We start from the raw sequence: 18,735 nt of genomic DNA on the forward strand, positions 1-18,735 counted from the left end.
GACTGGGATGCCCTGCAGGGACTGGGATGCCCTGCAGGGACTGGGATGCCCTGCAGGGACTGGGATGCCCTGCAGGGAGGTCACAAAAAGACATCCAACTGCTTAGAAGCCTCTGGAAAAACTTAGTTTTTGAACTCTGCAAACATATCATTGATGACTTTATTGTCTGAATAGTTACTAGTTTCAAGTCTTACACTTTCCAATATGTAATTTTTGTACGTTATTATTCTTATTATATTAATTATTAACTTATTACTAGTTATTATTGAGTCAGAAGTTAACTACAGTACTGTACGATTTTGCATATGACTGACAAAATCTGTGAGCCACATCTCAGAAAGAACTCGAGGCTTCAAAATGAGACTCTGCTCACCAATGGCTGACATCACAGTGCATTACATCACATTACATCCATCTTTTCTATACAGTCTATGTTTCACATTACACTCAATCTGTCTGGCCTTTTGAAAAAGGTGACAGGCTTGAACAGATACATTTCTGCTTAGTTAGGTGTTCAGTCAAAAGTTAAGCTGAAAAAAATTATTTACTAACAAACAGACAAGCTAGATTTCAAAGAAGCCTGCTTTCTAAGCTGTGAGTACTTTTGTGCGTTAATGATTTCTTCGTCTTTCAGAGTCAGGTCTTTTTCCCAGGAAAACAGTAGCTGATCTCGTGACAGACACCCCCCCCCAGCTAACCCACGCCAGATTCTTTTTGAAAGCTCCACTTGATTTGACCCCAGATAAAACTTATGCAATATGTAATTATGTAAGAAGTTTTGACACTAAATCTGAGATGAATAGAGTGGATTACAGCATGGGACTGAGACTGGGCTATGATTTCAGGACGGTTTGAAAAACAGATGCATAAACCTCCGCAGAGTAAAGGGAGAAGCAACCAAAGACCAAAACTGGGAACTGGTGAGCGATCAAAGATGAAAGGGTATAAAGGGAGAGGAGGACATGGCACAGGGAGGATGACAGAGGTGGTGACTTTCCAAAATGTCTGGAAACCTTAAATGGAAAATTTAACAGAGCGATGCGCTGTAACCATAAAAGTCAAAAAGGTGGAAATAATGCTCAAGGACAGGAACACACACAGAGGTCTCGTCTTTGTAGCCATCCCCTCCACCTCCTTCAGTACCACTTTCCAAAGAGTTGTTAACCTGAGATGTTAATACAAATAAATAAATGCACATTTAGCTTTAACAGTGAGTCAACCTAAACCTTTCCATTTGCTGTTCCAAACACGTGGCGTTTGGCATGAAACACCAACTAACACGCAGACAAGTCTTACAATTCTAGCAGCATAAGCAGCAGCAGTTTGCTGTGAATAAGTGGAAGATGTGGTGAAAGAAGCTGAAAGTGCTTCAACAGGAAAAACAGGGGGCACAGGAAAGGACACCCCGAGGAAAGCTCAGTGCAGAAAGCTACGGGCACTTAGCACCAAAGGTGATGGAAAAAAAAAAACCGAGAAAAGGTCACAATGTGTTAAAATATGTAGAGACAGAGGAAGGAACACACACAAGACACACACATACAATGGGACTAACACCAGGCTGCACCTGTAGTCAGTTTCAGAAAACAAACCATCGTCCTGACACTCTTCAACCCTCTCCTTCCTCTTGTGACATCATTACCAGCGTTGTGGAACATTTTGGTGTCCTATCCCAAACACAGACCTCTCTACGCCTGGTTCAGCTGCTCTAAGAGGAAAAGCGTGACGCTTTTTCAACATATATTAGAAACGCAGACGAATGCACTTGCACACATACACACATGAAAGTTTTGTCATTCTCGGGCTACAGCGGTGACGTACGTGGAGCTAAAGTTTGGGGGAATCAAAGAGTAATTGCGCTTGTTGCAGGAAAAGGATGCCAGGCTGACCGAGGAGTGGTCCATCAACAGCTGGCTCACAGAAGCGTCTTCATGGGAGAGGAAGTCCCAGCATTTAACCTTCAAACACACCTCCTTCTGGGCTCCTCTCCTCATCCTTCTGGCTTCCGTCGCCTCCTCTCACTCTGGGATCTGCAGGGCCATCACTGCAGGTTTAGTCTTGAAGTACTGGTTGAAACGTAGCACGGCATACCTGCAGACGGAGAGACAGAAAAGACTGATTTTTGACTTTGTCGCTTGCACAGAGATGTCTCTTCTCTAAGATTTCTTCTTGGAATATTACAAATGTGTTCTTTAGATAAGATAAAAAAAGTTTGTGGACACAATTTTTGGCAGATTGGTGAACCTTTGCCACATTCCCAAACACATTCAACCATGACTTGCTTAACTCATCTGCACGGATGTGGTGGTGTGTGCGTCTCTGTGTATGTGTGCGTGTACAGTCATGATGCTTAGTGCTAACCTCTTCACACACGCACACTTACCCCAGGAAGTCAAAATCGATGGAGGAGTATTTGGCTTGGATGAGAGCCCAGAAACCCCAAAAGAAGTGAGAAGCCTTGAGAGAAAACAAATGAGATATCAGATGTGTACCATGAAACAGCAGGGTTGAGCTTGCAAGAGATACTGTGTGCATCTGTCAACATCTGTCTCACCAGAGCAAACTTGTTGACCTGAACGTAGAGCGTCTCTAGCTCTCGCTGGCTGACCTCCTCTGTGTTCTTGGTGAAGAGTTTGTAAGCCTGCAGATACACCTTGAGCCACTCCATTTGCATCTCCCGACTAGGATAGAGTCCATAGTTCGGCTCAGTCATACCTGAACAAACACATGGACGTGCAGTTGAAGGATAAGCTGTGCACCACCAACACATAACTAACTCATGTAAATCACACTGTGCTTTTGCTGACCTGCAAATTCATTGAAGTGGTTGCCGATGTCAAAGGCCTGGTAGTTGTAGCTGGAGTACTCATAGTCGATGAAGCGCACATGACCTTAAGGAGACCAGAGAAAGGAAAACACGTATGTTACATTATTATGCACGTGGTCATTTACAGCAAAGCTGAAGGGAAGCAATATGAAGCACTCTTCAGGTACTGCTGCCACATGCAGTGCACGGTCACATGACAGACAAAGTCAGAGACAGTTAAAAAGCCTGCTAGCTGTGCTGCCTCTTCACTCAAGTGCTACTGACTGAACCTGAAGAGCATCTTTACATGGAACCGCTGTGTGCTTCAGTTAATCTTCCTTTGTTGGGGCAGGGATTGTTTTTGATGGTCATCTTGAGACAGCAGGAAGTAGAGGGATTATGTGACTATTAGACGCACTGGAGGGACTTGTTGGTCAAACTGTACACCAGTCATCTACACCTGGATGACCGGAACAAGAGCCAGTGAACAACGCCTTTGCAACATTCATGGAAATTTACATGAATGCACTGAAAAACTGCAAATCTTTGATCTTTGTCTATAGTAACAACAGTCTGTCGTTACTATAGACAAGGAGCAGATATACAAAGACCAGATAGACTTAGCTGGGCAAATTAACATGAATCCACAAAAACGGAATAATGCTTGTGGCTCCAGAGGTGATTTAGTAACAATATGTATGACAGTAAATGCTGCCACTAATAACTTACTAACAACATATGCACAGCTTGTTGCTTATAATCTAAGCAAAGGTTTTTTATTTCTCGAACTGATGGGGACGGAGCAGGGAGTAGTCCTTTATATGAATCCTGAGCTGAGTCTTTACATAAAGTCTGTTTTATTACAAGCAGTTGCACTATATAAACCCAAAATATATATCAGCAGACCTGACCAAGCAGCATTTTGGAAGATCCCGATGAATGCAGTGTTAATGAAACCACTGCAACTGGTGCACAAGCATAACTACACACATCACGCTCATTCATTTTTTTCCTGTTTTGCTTCTTGTTTCACGCTGCATGTGTTTCTTGATCCTACAAAAGAGAACTTTTTGAATTGTAGTACAAGAGGTGCTGTTGCAAATAGGGCTGGGCCATATTATACTGTTCACGGTAATACCGGTATAATGTTAGGCAACGATAGGAAAATGAAATATCGCAGTCGAATATGAGTAAAACGCGCATGCGCAGTGCCTTTGTTTTCATACGCACATGGCCGATTGTTGAGTGAAACAGATGAACCAGAATTGGTTTGTAAAAATGGTGCAACCTCAGTGATGTGGAACTGGTTTGGTGTTTGTCCGTCAGATACACGACAAAGCACATTTTTTTGCAGAACATGCAAGCGGCCGTCGTTATTGTCGTATTTGTCGGACTAAGATGCTCTTAAATCTGGGAGTAATCTGGGTCCCAAACTCCGTATTCTTCAGGTCAAACGAACACTGCAGCATCACTGAGAGTTAAAAACTGTCTCAATTCTTTCATCTTTAATAAAACGATCAGTATTGCTGCTTAACCAGGTGAAACTATGAAGTTTAACATCCAGGCATCCATGAAAACAAAATTTATTACATTTAACGGAGTTAGAAGTTAGCAGGAAGCTAGCGGAAGTTAGCTCGCTAGTTTCGCTAGTTACCTAAGCATGATACAATAATGGATTGGATTTATATAGCGCTTTTCAAGGCACCCAAAGCGCTTTTTACAATACCACTATTCATTCACTCTCACATTCATACACTGGTGGAGGCAGCTACAGTTGTAGCCACAGCTGCCCTGGGGCAGACTGACAGAAGCGAGGCTGCCATATCACGCCATCGGCCCTTCTGTTCTGACAGAGATTTCTGGAAAAATTCAAACGTACAGCTCTGCTATCACTTCCAACATAAATGAAGACAGGAAACTAAACAGCAGTGACGTTTGTAGGGTTACTGAAGTTGGGCTAGCTGGTATATAATGATTTGCTACGTGATCGCTAGCGACACAGCTATGTTAGCATAACATAAACAGTGAAGCTGGAGGACGAACACTAACACTTTTCCACTTATAAAAGTTAACGTGAAGGTTCCTCATGGTTAGAAACAAATGCAATCGCATGGCAGGATGCTGTAAACGGACCAAACTTCAGTCAGGAGAACAACTGAGATAATCCATCCACAATACGAGGTTAGTCATTAATATACTGCAACAACACGGGAATAGAGCAGCTGCCAGAGAATACAGCATTAATGAATCAATGGTACAGAAGTGGAGGAAGCAAGGAGAATGAGTTTAATAAAGTTTGATTTATCTGACTGCTTTGTTTCGCTTAATGCACCTTATAATCCCGTGCACCTTATGGTCCGAAAAATACGTACTGCACACTGCAGTTTAATGTTGCAAAGCACCTCTTTTTAACTTCAGTGGATATTATACATGGTTATGCTCAGGATATGTCAGCCCATTTCTACTGGAAATGTTTTTTGGTTAAACTTTCAGCAAGGAATTTGCATTTGCACTGTTAATTTTTTATATAGCTTTAATATACATAAAAAACAGCTGCTTGTTTAAGTGAAAATAAATGGAAGGTTGTCTTTTTGCGCTAGTAATGTTGTGGAGTTGTATTTTGTCTCGCATCAATTATATTGTCAGTTATATCGTTATCGCAAATTTTCAAATATATATCGTGATAAATATTTTTGGCCATATCGCCCTGCTCTAGTTGCAAAGATCATGTTTCTGTTTTCCTTAAAACCTAGTAACCGCCAGATAAATCCTAGTTATTGGGAATGCTAACATTACGGCTGAATTAATTTGCTAACAGGCAAATGCTTTTCCCCCCAGAAACCAAACTAACATATAATATTTGTTTATGGGTGTTTCTTCTTCATTTGTAGAGCACACAAATCCTTTTTTCCGGTCATTGATGGTTATCAGCATGCTGCACTGTGCGTCATGGCTAATGCTAACGTAGTCAGCTATTGTGGATTCAAGCTAATTTGTCCAGCTGTTTGCATTAGCCAAGCTGTGGTACAAAATATTAGAATTCTTAGTATTTTGTACCACAGCTTGGCGAACACATGTGACAACTATCTGTCTGTTTTGAAACTCCTCAAAGCCCAAGGCCATTTCTATAAATGTTAGCACAGACTGCCTAAAGAATAAAAGGAAACAACTGTAAAAGTCAGCATATGATATTAGAGAGCTATATGTGTGCATGCTGGTTGTTATAGATGCACAAACAGAAAGTTATACTAAAAGGGAAATATTATGCAAATAAAGCATTACTTTAGTAACTCCCAACCTTTACATGTTAACACCAAAAGATGTTTTTGTGCTGGTGCAGGCAGTTAGTATAACATGCCTCACTTCTAGTGATCCAGCTGTCAATGATCCACTGGAATGGGGGCAGTGTGGGGAGTGAAGTTAGAAGTGCTGCTGCTCATTCTGGTTGTAAAATAGAACCACAGTCGTGAGACGAGAAGCTCAGATTAAGGCTCAGACACTTACCCTCTTTGCTGTTGTGGATGATGTTCTTGCAGAGCAGGTCATTGTGACAGAGCACCACAGGTGAGCCCAGTGTGGAAAGATGCTCCTTCATCCAAACCATCTCCTGCTCCAGCACCACCTTGCTGGGAACTTCCTGCTGTATTCTGGACAGGGAAGGAAATGGAGAGAAGGTCAGTGTAGTCGCGCACATTGTTGTGACAACCATTCAGAATAGCTGCACGCACAACACTGTGTCCACCTGTTAAGTAAGTATCACAGGAATACTTTCACTGGCCGTTTTTCACCTAAATAAAACACCTTTCATTATTTTGGTATCATGCCACGTGGGAACATATGTGAAATGAAAACAACTGAGTGCGACATGCACAGGCAGCACACACAAGCTCAGTGGGGCTCTGGCCTGCTGACTCCTGGGAACACAGTTGCAGAGAAACAAGTTCTCAGTGGACCCTCCTGGTGCTGGAGTCACTGTTATTACGGCTACATTACACCTACAGTTTTCAGACCTGACTACCAACATCTGATCTGCGATTTATTCCACACTGTACTTGAAACATTCATGCATATCCTGCACCAGTATTTATATAAATCTTTGCTCTTCTCATCTGTGTGCACATGACACAAACCTACTGAGGATTCACGCATCACGAAGGGTTCAGCCCAGCTAAGATTGTGTAGTCTGATCTGATGGCAGTCCAAAGGTGGTCTTACTAGATAGCAGAGAAAGAGCTAAGGTAGTCTCATCCAAGCAAAAGCTAAGAGTGCTGAGTAGAAACCCCTTTGTTAAATGTAATGGGCTTATGTGGATTACTCCAGTATCAATCTGAAGACAGTCTGAGCTCAGAGAAAACCAGTGTGCACACAGGATGCACCCTCTCCTCTCAGATCTCCATCTAGCTAGCTCTCTCTCTGACACTCACTCAAACTTAACTCATCTAACATGTCATCCACAGAGGAAATGTTACTGAAATGATTCTGATTTAGACTAAATGCTACAAATAACACCGGCCTATTAAAATGAAGCGCAACATGAGGGCTTCTCAGATAGCAGTGTGCAACAAGTGTCTGCTGTCCAGGACCAGGGACTCTAGCTGTCTGTGTTACCAAGGACGGGATAAAGTGATCTGATAGACCGGGCTAAGCAAACATCTGCTGGCCCACTGAATGCCAAACACTCCCTAATCCAGTCTGCTATTATTGTTACAGTTATATAAGCCACATGCTGGACTTAATCTAACAGGGAAGAGAACAAAGATATTAGCTGGGACTGGGCAGCTGGCCAGGTTATAAAATGGTATACTTTATCTGCTCCACATGTCTCTGCCATGCTATCCTCCTTATTATATAGAGATGAATTTACATTTTCATTAAACACACTTCTAGGTAAGGCTGGGAAATTACATCTCTATTACATCTCATCTTTTGGCTGACAAATATCTTGGTGTTTTCTATGCTGCAAGCCAAGTGTTCAGTTTTATGCTAAAGCTACAAGTCAACGATATTTTACTCATATAAAACACAAAGATAAGATTAAAAAGTTTACTGTCTCCATGCTGCTTTGACATATTTCAGTAGAAATATAAAGCTTGCTCCATTGTTGTAATGAGCTAATTAGCATAGCAATAACATTATTGTGTCATTGGTTAATTCCTCCCGGCGTCTGACCTTAGCACATGTTTACTTCTCTCTACAGACTTGATTTGGGCTATATCCCATATGCTGTCAAATCATGCGACTTTGCAGTATGTGTGCTTGCAATGGAACAGGAGACCTTGTATTTGCAGCAGAGCACCTAACTCTCTTCTACTGAGACTAGCTAAGGTGTATTGCTTATTTAGTCGTATGTGCTTTTTAAACAAACCTGGAAAAAATAAAGAGAACTTGAGTCTGTGCCGAGTATTTCAGCTGCGTGACAGTCTTAATTGCTAACGCATTCTCAAATGGACAGTGCTGTGCCAACAGGAACATTTGTTAGCCTTCAAACCCAGAAATAATGTTAAAGTTTATATTTGGACATCAATACATGAACCGCACAGGATACAGTCGTACGCTTTTTGCAGTTATCTCTGTCATTTTTTATGCAAAGAAAGCCCAACTACCCCACTGCTTCATCACGGAGAACTTGCAGAATATTTCAGGCTCTATGCAAACAGCTTATGTTCTCATTTAACAGGAAACTCATGCTGGGCTTTATGGACTATTTGCATCATTATCACGGTGATAATGATAACCTTAACTTTGAGCTTTGAAAGTAGATAAGCAGGAGCTCACCTGATGTTGGAGGCTTGCTCTGTGAATTCTGTGGCTACAAGTGAGAAATATTTCCGCATCTTGATCCAGAGGTTGGGTTTGGGGATGCAGCCGTTGTGTGCATGGATGGCGTGGATACGAGCCATTTCCCTGGCTATCAGCCTGAGCGGAGACAGACAGAACAAGGTTACAGTCGTGGCAAGATTTCAACTACAGACCATTAGTATCTAGTTGTAAAGAATCCCCACAGTACAGTGGCAGAGTGTCCTACTTCATTTATCTACAAGGACAAATTTTGGTTACAGAGTTCCTGGAGATAGTTGAATTAAAACAAGAAAATACATAATGTCCACTACACAGAGCTGACGTCCACAATGGGAAGACTGTTTCACAGTCAAAACATTGTGTTACCAGATAAAGCATTCCCTCTAAATGTTGCGTTTCAGCTCAGAACCTTGTGGAATTGTCCGTTTTCTTCATTATACAGTTCTTTTTGTGTGTGTCCTGTGCATTTCTCCATGTGTCTAATCTTTGTTGTATGAGGCAGAAAAGCACTGATGTTAAAATTTTCACCATCTTTGAGTAAACTCAAAAAACCCATTCAAACATTGCTGTGACAAATTCACACCTGAGCAGAGTAGGATCTCTGACATCCTGCGTTCCAAGTGCATCTCCCTGCATGAACTCATAGCAGATGCCATTTAGAAAGGTGCAATAGAGGCGAGGAGCACAACCATTAGCATGCAGCACCTAGGAGACACAAAAAGATGACAATGAGGTAGGAGCAAACAACTGCTTACGTTAATTAATTTAGGACTCTGCAACGCGGCAACACTACCTGAAAGCTCTTAAGCTCATTGTCTCGGTCCACAATCAGCTCTGTTTTGTTTCCATATACTCGGACCAGGACTACGTCATCTGGACTGTCGTCCACGTAGCAGCCCACTAGCTTGTTGGTGGTTCCATCGGTGAAGAGCTGGAAAAAGATGAAACCACATCTCGTCTCAAACAGAGCCTCTGATTGTACAGCGCCATGGTGCTTCAGGACTGTTTTCCTGAAAGCTATTAGTTACCTCTAAGTCAACATCAACCCTGAAGACACCATACAGCTTTGACCTACATGAGATGAATATGTCAGAACGCCTCCGCAGGGTTCACAGAAGACTTGAGCTAAATGTTGAAGTGGTTTTTAAGTCATCTTACTAAGATTTTGTTTGAATAATAGTTGTACAAGAACATGAGAACAGGGCATGGTCAGTCTGTGTTAGCAAGAGCAGTGTATGGACAGTGACATGGAGAGGGATATTACAGTAGGGCATAAAACTCATCAAAAATGAATGCACACTACAGAGTGTAGTGGTTCAACAGCCCTCTGCAGCGGTCTACACAGATACAGTCCTCAGATAGAGTCATCTGCCACCATGTTCTCGACAAGTGGTTGAGTGTTTGTGTGGCATCCACCAAGCCCACTTGTCCCCTTACGCTGATGACGATGATGACATACCAACATTATACTGAGTTACTCCCTTTAGTCTAAGAGGAAACATTTTTATCTTGATCATATCATCCTGGACGGTACGGTGGTGCAGTAGTTACAACTGTCACGTCACAGCAAGAAGGTCCAGGGTTCAAATCCATCAACTGTGTGGACCTTGCATATTCTGCTAGTGCCTGCGTGGGTGCTCCCCATGTATTCTGATTTCCTCCCACAGTCCAAAGGTTAACTGGTGATGTTCTCTATCTGGCTACAGGATGTTTTTTAAGCTTGTAATGTACACCCAGTATTTGTTTCATATCGGCTCACGTTCACATTGTAAACGAACTGTAAATGAACCTCTCTGGAGTTCGTTTGGACTTTGGACTGTTGGTTCTTGGTGTGGTTGTTTTGGTCCACATGTGAATGCAGTTACTATGTTCACATCCACACAAACAAACCGCACCAGTTGGGAAAACGAACCAGAGTTCAATTAAAACGGACTAAACAGCGTAGGTGTAAAAACACCCTGAGTGTTCCTTCATATCACTGGTGAAGACTTCTTGCACGTCGCCTGATCAGTCTTAAAGAGTGATGCTGTCAACAAGCTGAGTCAAATGCTTTTTCTAAAATGAAAAGTTAGCAAAAAGCCTTGTGTGTTTGAAACTTGGCCTTAAAAAACAAAAAAATCGGAGTGACAGCGTGGCTCCAGTGGACAGTGGTGGGCCGGTCCGTCCCGCTGCAGCGGACACAATAACAACATACACACTGTCTGCATCTCCCCCCCAAGGACCAGACGCTCACTCACGCATATCTGGCATTCCACACGTGGCTCACCACAAAGATGGGCGACAGACATCCCTGTTATGACCATTCATACACAAGCATACACGCCTTTGCCAAAACGTGACTGATCCCTTCTGCCCGCCACACAATACGCTGCTAAGACCTACGATCAATACATCGACAGACAGCGATAAGCTTGGACCCAGACAGAGGTAAACATTCTGCCATATACTGCTTGCATGGGACATTGATGGTGGCATCCACCCCTCCCCCCTCAACCACCCCACTACCAATAACCAGGTCCCTGTAGGGTGACCTCACTGTACAGGCTGGAACAGGTTTCCCTTGATTGACGTGAATCTTTGAGTCTTCGTTATGTGAAACTTGTAAGAGGAGACCATTTCTCTGTCGCTGCAGGCACTCTGCCATTTTCAGGAAGTGTGTGGATGTTTGGCAATAGACAATAAAAATCTCCCTGTCCAGGTGGCAGGGCCGGTCAGGTCTTCCTGTCAACAGTGCAGGTGTATAAATCTACTGTCAGAGTGGTAGTCGTTGAGAGAAGTTTTGCCAGTCTGGCCTGGAAAAGTCGAGGTAAACACGGTCACATCCTCAGCTGCAGGTGGCTGTTGTGCAAGGCCCAGGGAGAGGAGTAACCAGGATGTAAATACAGGGCTGAAGCAGCTGGGCTTAGACTGTGCCACTGAGGACTTTTAACAGTTCTGTAGCGCTCACTGCTCCAAAAACTTTGACCCAGCTACGACACAACAGTTACTAGATCCTTTTACCTGGAATCAATTATGCATTTTCCTTTCCCTGACGAGTCAAGTCTCTGTGGATTACCTAACACCACCACACTTCTAGGGAAATCTTTTAAAAAAAGACTTCTTGGAACCACATCTGCCACCAACTGTTATTATATTACAATGAATAAAGGTGCTGATACGCACCATTGTCTACATACCCAATGGTACAGTATGTCATGACGTTGTTATAGGGGTGGATGTTTAGCTCATGGCCTATATTATTACAGCACATTGTTATTATCGTCCCACATCAAAGTATAAGCAAAAGCACAAACCTGAGGTAGGCCTATGACGATGAATTCCATATAAGAGTTTCCTTCAACTTTGTAAATCAACATCAAGGCTTTACTTCCAACCTTTTAATCCCCTGTTTAATGCAAAGTTAATTTGCAAATATTAGATATAGATTTTATTCCCACAGTAGGGAAATTCACTTGTTACAGGAGCATGAGGGTCCGAAAAAAAGGGAATTATAGATGTATTCAAAAACAATAAAAAATAAACAAATAAGGTACTAAAAAAAAAAAAAAAAAGATAAACCTGCTAAAAATTAAGATCAATACAATTCATACAATTTTTCTCCTGTTGACTCTCAGGCCTGATCACTCCATCAAGACAAAATGATTTCCACTGTTTAAAAATTCATGACAACTACTCAATAAAAGTTCAGCTCTAACATAACGAATGAATAAATCGTCCAGTATCTGATAATGGGATGCAGGGGCACCAGGCTAAGCAGGGAGCCCAGATCTCCCTCTCACCAACCCGCGAGCCCTCCAGTTTATCCGGGGACTTATTGGGGTGTTTCCAGGCCAGCCGAGAGACAGAATCTCTCCAGCGTGTCCTTGGTCTGCCCCATGCCTCCTCCAGGTAGGACGTACCCAACTGAAACACCTTACCCAGAAGGCAATACCTCAACTGACTCCTTTCGATGTGGAGGAACAGCGGCTCTGCTCTGAACCCCTCCCAAATGACTCAATTCCTCTTCCTATGCTAATGGAGAGCTTATCTACAGTTTGGAGAAAGCTCATTTGCAAAGCATGCATCTGCGATCTCATTCTGCCTGGTTCTGCCGGAGGTTTCTTCCTGTTAAAAGGGAGTTTTTCCTTCCCACTGTTGCCAAAGTGCTTCCTCATAGGGGGTCATATGATTGTTGGGTTTTTCTCTGTATCTATGAAGCGCCTTGAGGCGACTTATGTTTTGATTTGGCGCTATATAAATAAAATTGAATTGAATTGAATTCTTTCCCCTTTAAAAGAACCAACAATGTCCTGTCTGCCTGCATCTGAATTTGTATTCTCAGATGGCTGGCATCACCATCAGCCCACATACCATAACAGTAGATGGCTTTTGTATGGATAAAAAGGATAAAAGTTTTCAAACTACCACATGTAAATCTTACGGTTTGCTGACTTAGACTTTTACAGTGCAGGGTCACTAAAATTCCAGTAGTAATAATTTGTGACATTAATGTTATGACATAACAGTAAAGTATTTTTCCATTGTCAGGTAAATCATTTTTACAGTTTAAATGAGCTGCCACTAACAGCCTGGGCTGCTGGTGAGAAGCAATGATTGGTGGGATTTGACCTGTAAGGCAGGGTTGGCAGAGGTGTGCTCACGTGTTGGTGCCCAATCTACAGCAGCTATAAATAAATGCTGATTAGCACATCTAGTAGCACAGTAACTATTACGCTAAATTAAACTCAAAGTTCAAATAATTGCTGGAGGGCAAGCAGTACTGTTTCTGCCATTCAGGTGGGCGTGTCCCAGTAATCTGACATCACCTGAAAGCTAGAGAGACATGTTGGCTTGCTAATGCCCATCAGTGATAAGATACATATGACTGGGGCTGATGTTTAATCTCTGCTTTTGTAGCTGAGGAAATGTTCAGGGAGACGAAAGACTTTAAAAGACTTTAAAAAAAGTTTTTTATTTTACTTGTATAAAATGGGAACAACAACAATATTATCCGGAGACTCAGCCTATTTGCTATATCCTCTGTAGTGGACATAGTAAAACTGGAAGATGTTTTTTCCCAACGGTTCTTTGTTTATTAAAACACACACACACACACACACACACACACACACACTTCTTTAGTACTATTTTTTAAGAAAACATTTAAACGGTTTAAAAGAAGAGACTGTATATCTTGGCCTCCAACATGTACACTCCATTGAAGTCCAAAATCTAGTGTGTCTAATATCATTAGGATTCACACACATGTATTTGGGAAGAAACGAGACACAGCAATCAGCTGCAGGCTATAATGAACACAAAGCTCAGGGACCTGCTGTAACACAGTCTGTCCCTTTGAACTAGTAATTATTACCGATCACCGTGTTCCTCTATTAAACTGACCATCGCGCCACCATCAGCTGTCCTCCAACACCAAGATGACAGCGCGACTTATACCAGCTTTCACACCGTCTTTAAGTGCCCTACGCGATTGGCACTTTGGGCATACACTACAGATAAGAAGCGTACCAAGTTTTGGGACATCCTGGTGCAAGTTTGCTAATTAATTAGAACACCTTGATAGCTACGGTAACCTATAAATGTAAATTTTCTCTAAAGCAAAACCAATTTCAACTTCTTAGTTGGTAAAGAAAATAGAAATAGTCAACTATAGGCGGTGCAATAAAATAAATTCAGCTAGGCGACATGTCAGGTTGCCACGACCCTCCTACTAGCTTGCCGGTGATGCTGCAAAGCTGTCAATCCTTTCCTAGCCTAGCATAATCAGTACAGCTAGCTTTGCGGCTAACGTTACCTTGGTCTTGACGTCGCTCGAGTCCCACGCCGGTCTCAGCTCTTTAATGAGCTTCATCGCTCCCTCCGTTACGTTGCGCTCGTCCACGAAAACTGGGATTTTTCTAATTACCGGCGAGCCCACGGGTACATGTATTTGCGTCTCCATCCTGCAGCAATTTCTCTGAAACGTTAATTTCCAAGCCCTTGGCGTATATTTCTAAAAAAAAATTGCACCATACGAGTGCCGCTTGGTTTAGAAGTAAGTGTTGGTGTGGTTTTTGTGAGTGACCTAAGACTGGCTCAAGAGATTTAACACGCTGCTGTAACGTTGAGTTGAAAGCGGTACAGATGTACGATGAAACTGCCGGGTACTGATGGTCGTCGCCGGTTTTCTTAGGAGGAGTCAGCCAACTGTACCATTTCCTCCTAATTGGCTCCGCCCGCCCGGGATCATCCGATTGTACCGCCGGTTGAGACGCACTCTGCATTCGAGCACGCCCATTACTTCCGAAGATGCTCGAGCAGTGCCGGGTTCAGCCGAATGATAGCTGATAAAATGGAAAAATTAATTTTGAAAGTGAAGCCTGGAATTAGTGATGGGACGCGCTGCGCCGTCGAGAAATCCAGGAAGGCTTTTATCAAGCGCGTGCCGAGGCTTGCTTCTTTAAGGGCGAGTGACGTCACTAATGACGTCTGAAGCCTCGCTGTTTTAGCAGGTGGTTCGAGCGTTAGTGTGATTTATGATTTATAGATATTTAGTCTTCCTTTTGGAGTTTCACATCTGACATAGACGCGCTTGTTATCATGGAGCATGCTAAAAGGAGAAGGGCTGACATTGTCCTTGCAACATTGGAATTTCATAAATGCAGGAATGGCTTGGCGCGCAAAAGAATAACGTCACAACAATGTGATTGGTCATTTGCAATGTTGAACCTGGAACAACATTTTCATGATGGTCTGGGAACAACACCAACACGAGGATATCAGATCATCCAAATAATGATATGAAAATATCATTATTTTGTCATTATTTTAAATGTCTTACACTGTAGGCTATTTTCTTTGCCATCAGAATCAGAATGAGAATACTGAAACATGCAACCACACCTAAATTAAAAATGCACAATTAATTACCCAAACACTTGTAATATAATCTTAGTAATGAAAATAATAATACAATGCACCTTTGGGTCATATAGTCTGGAAAGGAAAGTGATGCTAACCCATTTCTACAGTTTGTACATAACTTTAAAGAGAACTTTAATTCAAAAACACCTCACTTACATTCAGATATTTGATGTAGGGATTATGTCAGTCTTGGCCTGTTTGCATTAGCAATGTTACAGAGTTGTTGCCAACTAATCTAATTAGTTGCCAAATGTTTCTCGACCTGTTTCTTTTTAGTACCACTTGCTTTTTAGCCAATGATCTTTTTCCCCCTTCCTGACAAAAACAAGATAATAACAAAATAAAAACAAAGGCATGTGTCTGTCATGATTAGGCTGTGTGGCAGGCAGGAGAGGACCCAAACGCAAACTCACGGGGAATAAACTCAGAAAGCACAGCTTTATTGCTGGAAAGACAGATCACGAGTAATACAACTGGGGAAAAACTAAAGATAAAGCTCACCAGGAAACACAGGGAGAATCACACACAGCACGAGGGAGAACGCAACACTGAACTGAGGGAGACGTGGACATAAATGCACAGAGGGTAAAAGAGGGAAGTGGGAGCACATGGGGAACACAGCTGACACAGATAATTGTAACAAGGCAGGGCAGGAGTGAACACAACATGACACATACTGACGAGAGACTGTCAAAGTAAAACAGGAAGTACACAGAGGTTCAGACAGGAGGAGAGAGAGCACGGACATAACGGGCTGGGGAAAACGTGGAATAAAACACAAGGAGGGGAAACAAGGTTTCACAGATACACAGAGGGGCACACGGGGGGAAAAGAAAGAAAATCAGAATACACTGACATAAGGCAAGGACTATCAAAATAAAACAGGAAGAATGACATCACGACTTGAAATGGAAACACGACAGACTCTGGAACAGAAGAAATACAAAAGCACTAGATGTGGCACACAGGGATATAAAGAACAGGGAAAACACGGGAACAGAGACTAACTGCAGGCTGAGATAAACGTTAAGGGAGAGAGAACTAAATAAAAAACTCAAAAACACGAAGATCAGTAATCAAAGAATATAATTCCAGATGTTGAAACACAAATACTGGGTCACAGCATGAAGACAAATGAAATGGACCGACACTTTCATCAAAATATAAAAATGGCTTGAAAAATTTCTGGAGAGATGAGCTCCAGTTAGCATGTGTGATGGACCACTGTGCGGTAGGCAGAGAGTCGACCCAAATGCAGAAGTCAGGAGGCAGAAATAAATGAAAAAAAAGCTTTATCTGCAGTCACGGCGTACGGGAGGAGTAAACAGACTGAAACCTTGACTCCCGGAGACACAGCATCAGAATGAGTAAGATGTCCTAACTTAATTATTGTAAGCAAGCTTTACTTTGTTTTTTGAGCCAATGAGTCTGTATAATTTTTTAAAGTTTTATCAGCTAATTCGATTTTACAGTGCATAAACGAGGATCGGACAAGGAACACACGCAAACTGAGAGTTTAACGTGATACACAGACACACAAATGAAGCTAATGCAGGTGACTAAACATGATGATAAACACTGAGTGAGGAATTAACTCTAAAGCAGAGAGGAACAAGGAATAGAACCAAATATGCCAAAATGTGAACCCTATAAACCAGAAACCAAATCAATAATTCAAAACACTGGGTCCAACACCAAGAACCATGGCAGTAAGACACGCCCAGGAAACTGTATCATTTTAGATTTAGTCAAAAATAATCTTATGATATTTAGTAATCACATGAATTCAGATGTCTAAATTCTGACAATAACTAAATGACGCTTCAGTCAAAAGATATGGCTAAAACTAAATTAAAAGTTGCTCTCAAAACTAACCCTTTTTACTGTCAGCCATAAAAGACAGATGGGGTATTGTCAGGACCCTGCAGGACGGGTAGGCCAGCGACACCTGAGTTTCAAACTCGATCTACTAAAATCTTGGATGACATCACATCTCAGTGACCTCGGCCTTAAGATCAAGGTCAGAGGTGAAGTGTTTTTAAAAATCTTGTGAATGCAATAAGTGAGGTGGTTCGGGCATCTGACAAGGATGCCCCCTGGGCGCCTCCTGGGTGAGGTGTTCCAGGCATGTCCCACCGGGAGGAGGCCCCGGGGCAGACCCAGGACACGCTGGAGAGATTATATCTCTCGGCTGGCCTGGGAACGCCTTGGTATTCCCCCGGATAAGCTGGAGGAGGTGGCTGGGGAGAGGGAGGTCTGGGCCTCTTTGCTTAGGCTGCTGACCCCGCGACCTGGCCCCGGACAAAGCGGATGAAGATGGATGGATGGATGGATGGATGCAATAAGTTGAAGAACAAGGTGATGTAGGTATGAATTTTGAAATTCATACCATTGCAGCATCCATATGTTTTTAAAGATATCTTTCTGCATTCACATTCAAAATGAACTCAAAGTTTTTAATGAAATAATAAAATGACTCTCTTTAAACATTTAATATATTTTCTGTATCATACTGTGAATAAAATACAGGTTTATGATACTTTGGTTTTGATGTGATTATTCTGCAGCTAAATTCAAAATACCACAACCACACCGAGAGCATTATTTTTATTATCATTATATTAGGAGTAATAATTTGTACTAAATGTAAGACTAAAGAATGCATGTTAGACTGACATATCAAAAACAGAACAGGGTGAACAACACAGTAAAAAATACATTAAATAAGTTCTATAAAGTGTATCTACATAAATGTGAAATATAAAAGCAGCCATGTATGAAAATCACACAAAAATTTAATTTTGTTGGTGTAAAAATACAATATTCTTGTTAAATGTCCAGATAAGTCCAACAAAGTTGTTTAAAATGTATGCATAATAATTTTTAAGTGACAAATCATTATCACTCAGTTACGTTTTCAAATCTACTTGTGCCTTACAAAACATGCAGGACTCTCAGATCAGCAGTGACAGGTGTTCTCTGTGTGCCCAGAATTAGAACAAAGCAAGGTGAAGGTACTTTTATTTTACCATATAAACATAGACATCTGTGAGTGTGGTAAGACTTGATTTAAGAGGCCAAAGAAGTGCAGGAGACTGGTGCTGTCCAGTGTTTGTGACCAATATTTACAATAAAAACTCAACTCAACTCAACTCAACTCAACTCAACTCAACTCAACTCAACTCAACTCAACTCAACTCAACTCAACTCAACTCAACTCAACTCAACTC

At 42.0% G+C, this 18,735-nt stretch overlaps 1 protein-coding gene across 1 annotated transcript; it reads right to left on the bottom strand.

Moving 5' to 3' along the window:
* Window positions 1-6: 6 nt before the first annotated feature.
* etnk2 (ethanolamine kinase 2) lies at window positions 7-15,044 on the bottom strand. Its single transcript, XM_005726669.1, has 9 exons — window positions 14,397-15,044; window positions 9,396-9,533; window positions 9,186-9,307; window positions 8,579-8,719; window positions 6,308-6,450; window positions 2,805-2,888; window positions 2,552-2,712; window positions 2,381-2,454; window positions 7-2,088 (listed from the first exon to the last, which is right to left on the bottom strand). Exons 1-9 carry the CDS (start codon window positions 14,541-14,543, stop codon window positions 2,016-2,018), a joined length of 1,083 nt encoding a protein of 360 aa, XP_005726726.1. The 5' UTR covers window positions 14,544-15,044; the 3' UTR covers window positions 7-2,015.
* Window positions 15,045-18,735: the final 3,691 nt, after the last annotated feature.

The sequence above is a fragment of the Pundamilia nyererei genome, unplaced genomic scaffold, assembly GCF_000239375.1.
Source record: "Pundamilia nyererei isolate P.nyererei 1_Seehausen unplaced genomic scaffold, PunNye1.0 scaffold00021, whole genome shotgun sequence".
Classification (NCBI taxonomy): Eukaryota; Metazoa; Chordata; class Actinopteri; order Cichliformes; family Cichlidae; genus Pundamilia; species Pundamilia nyererei.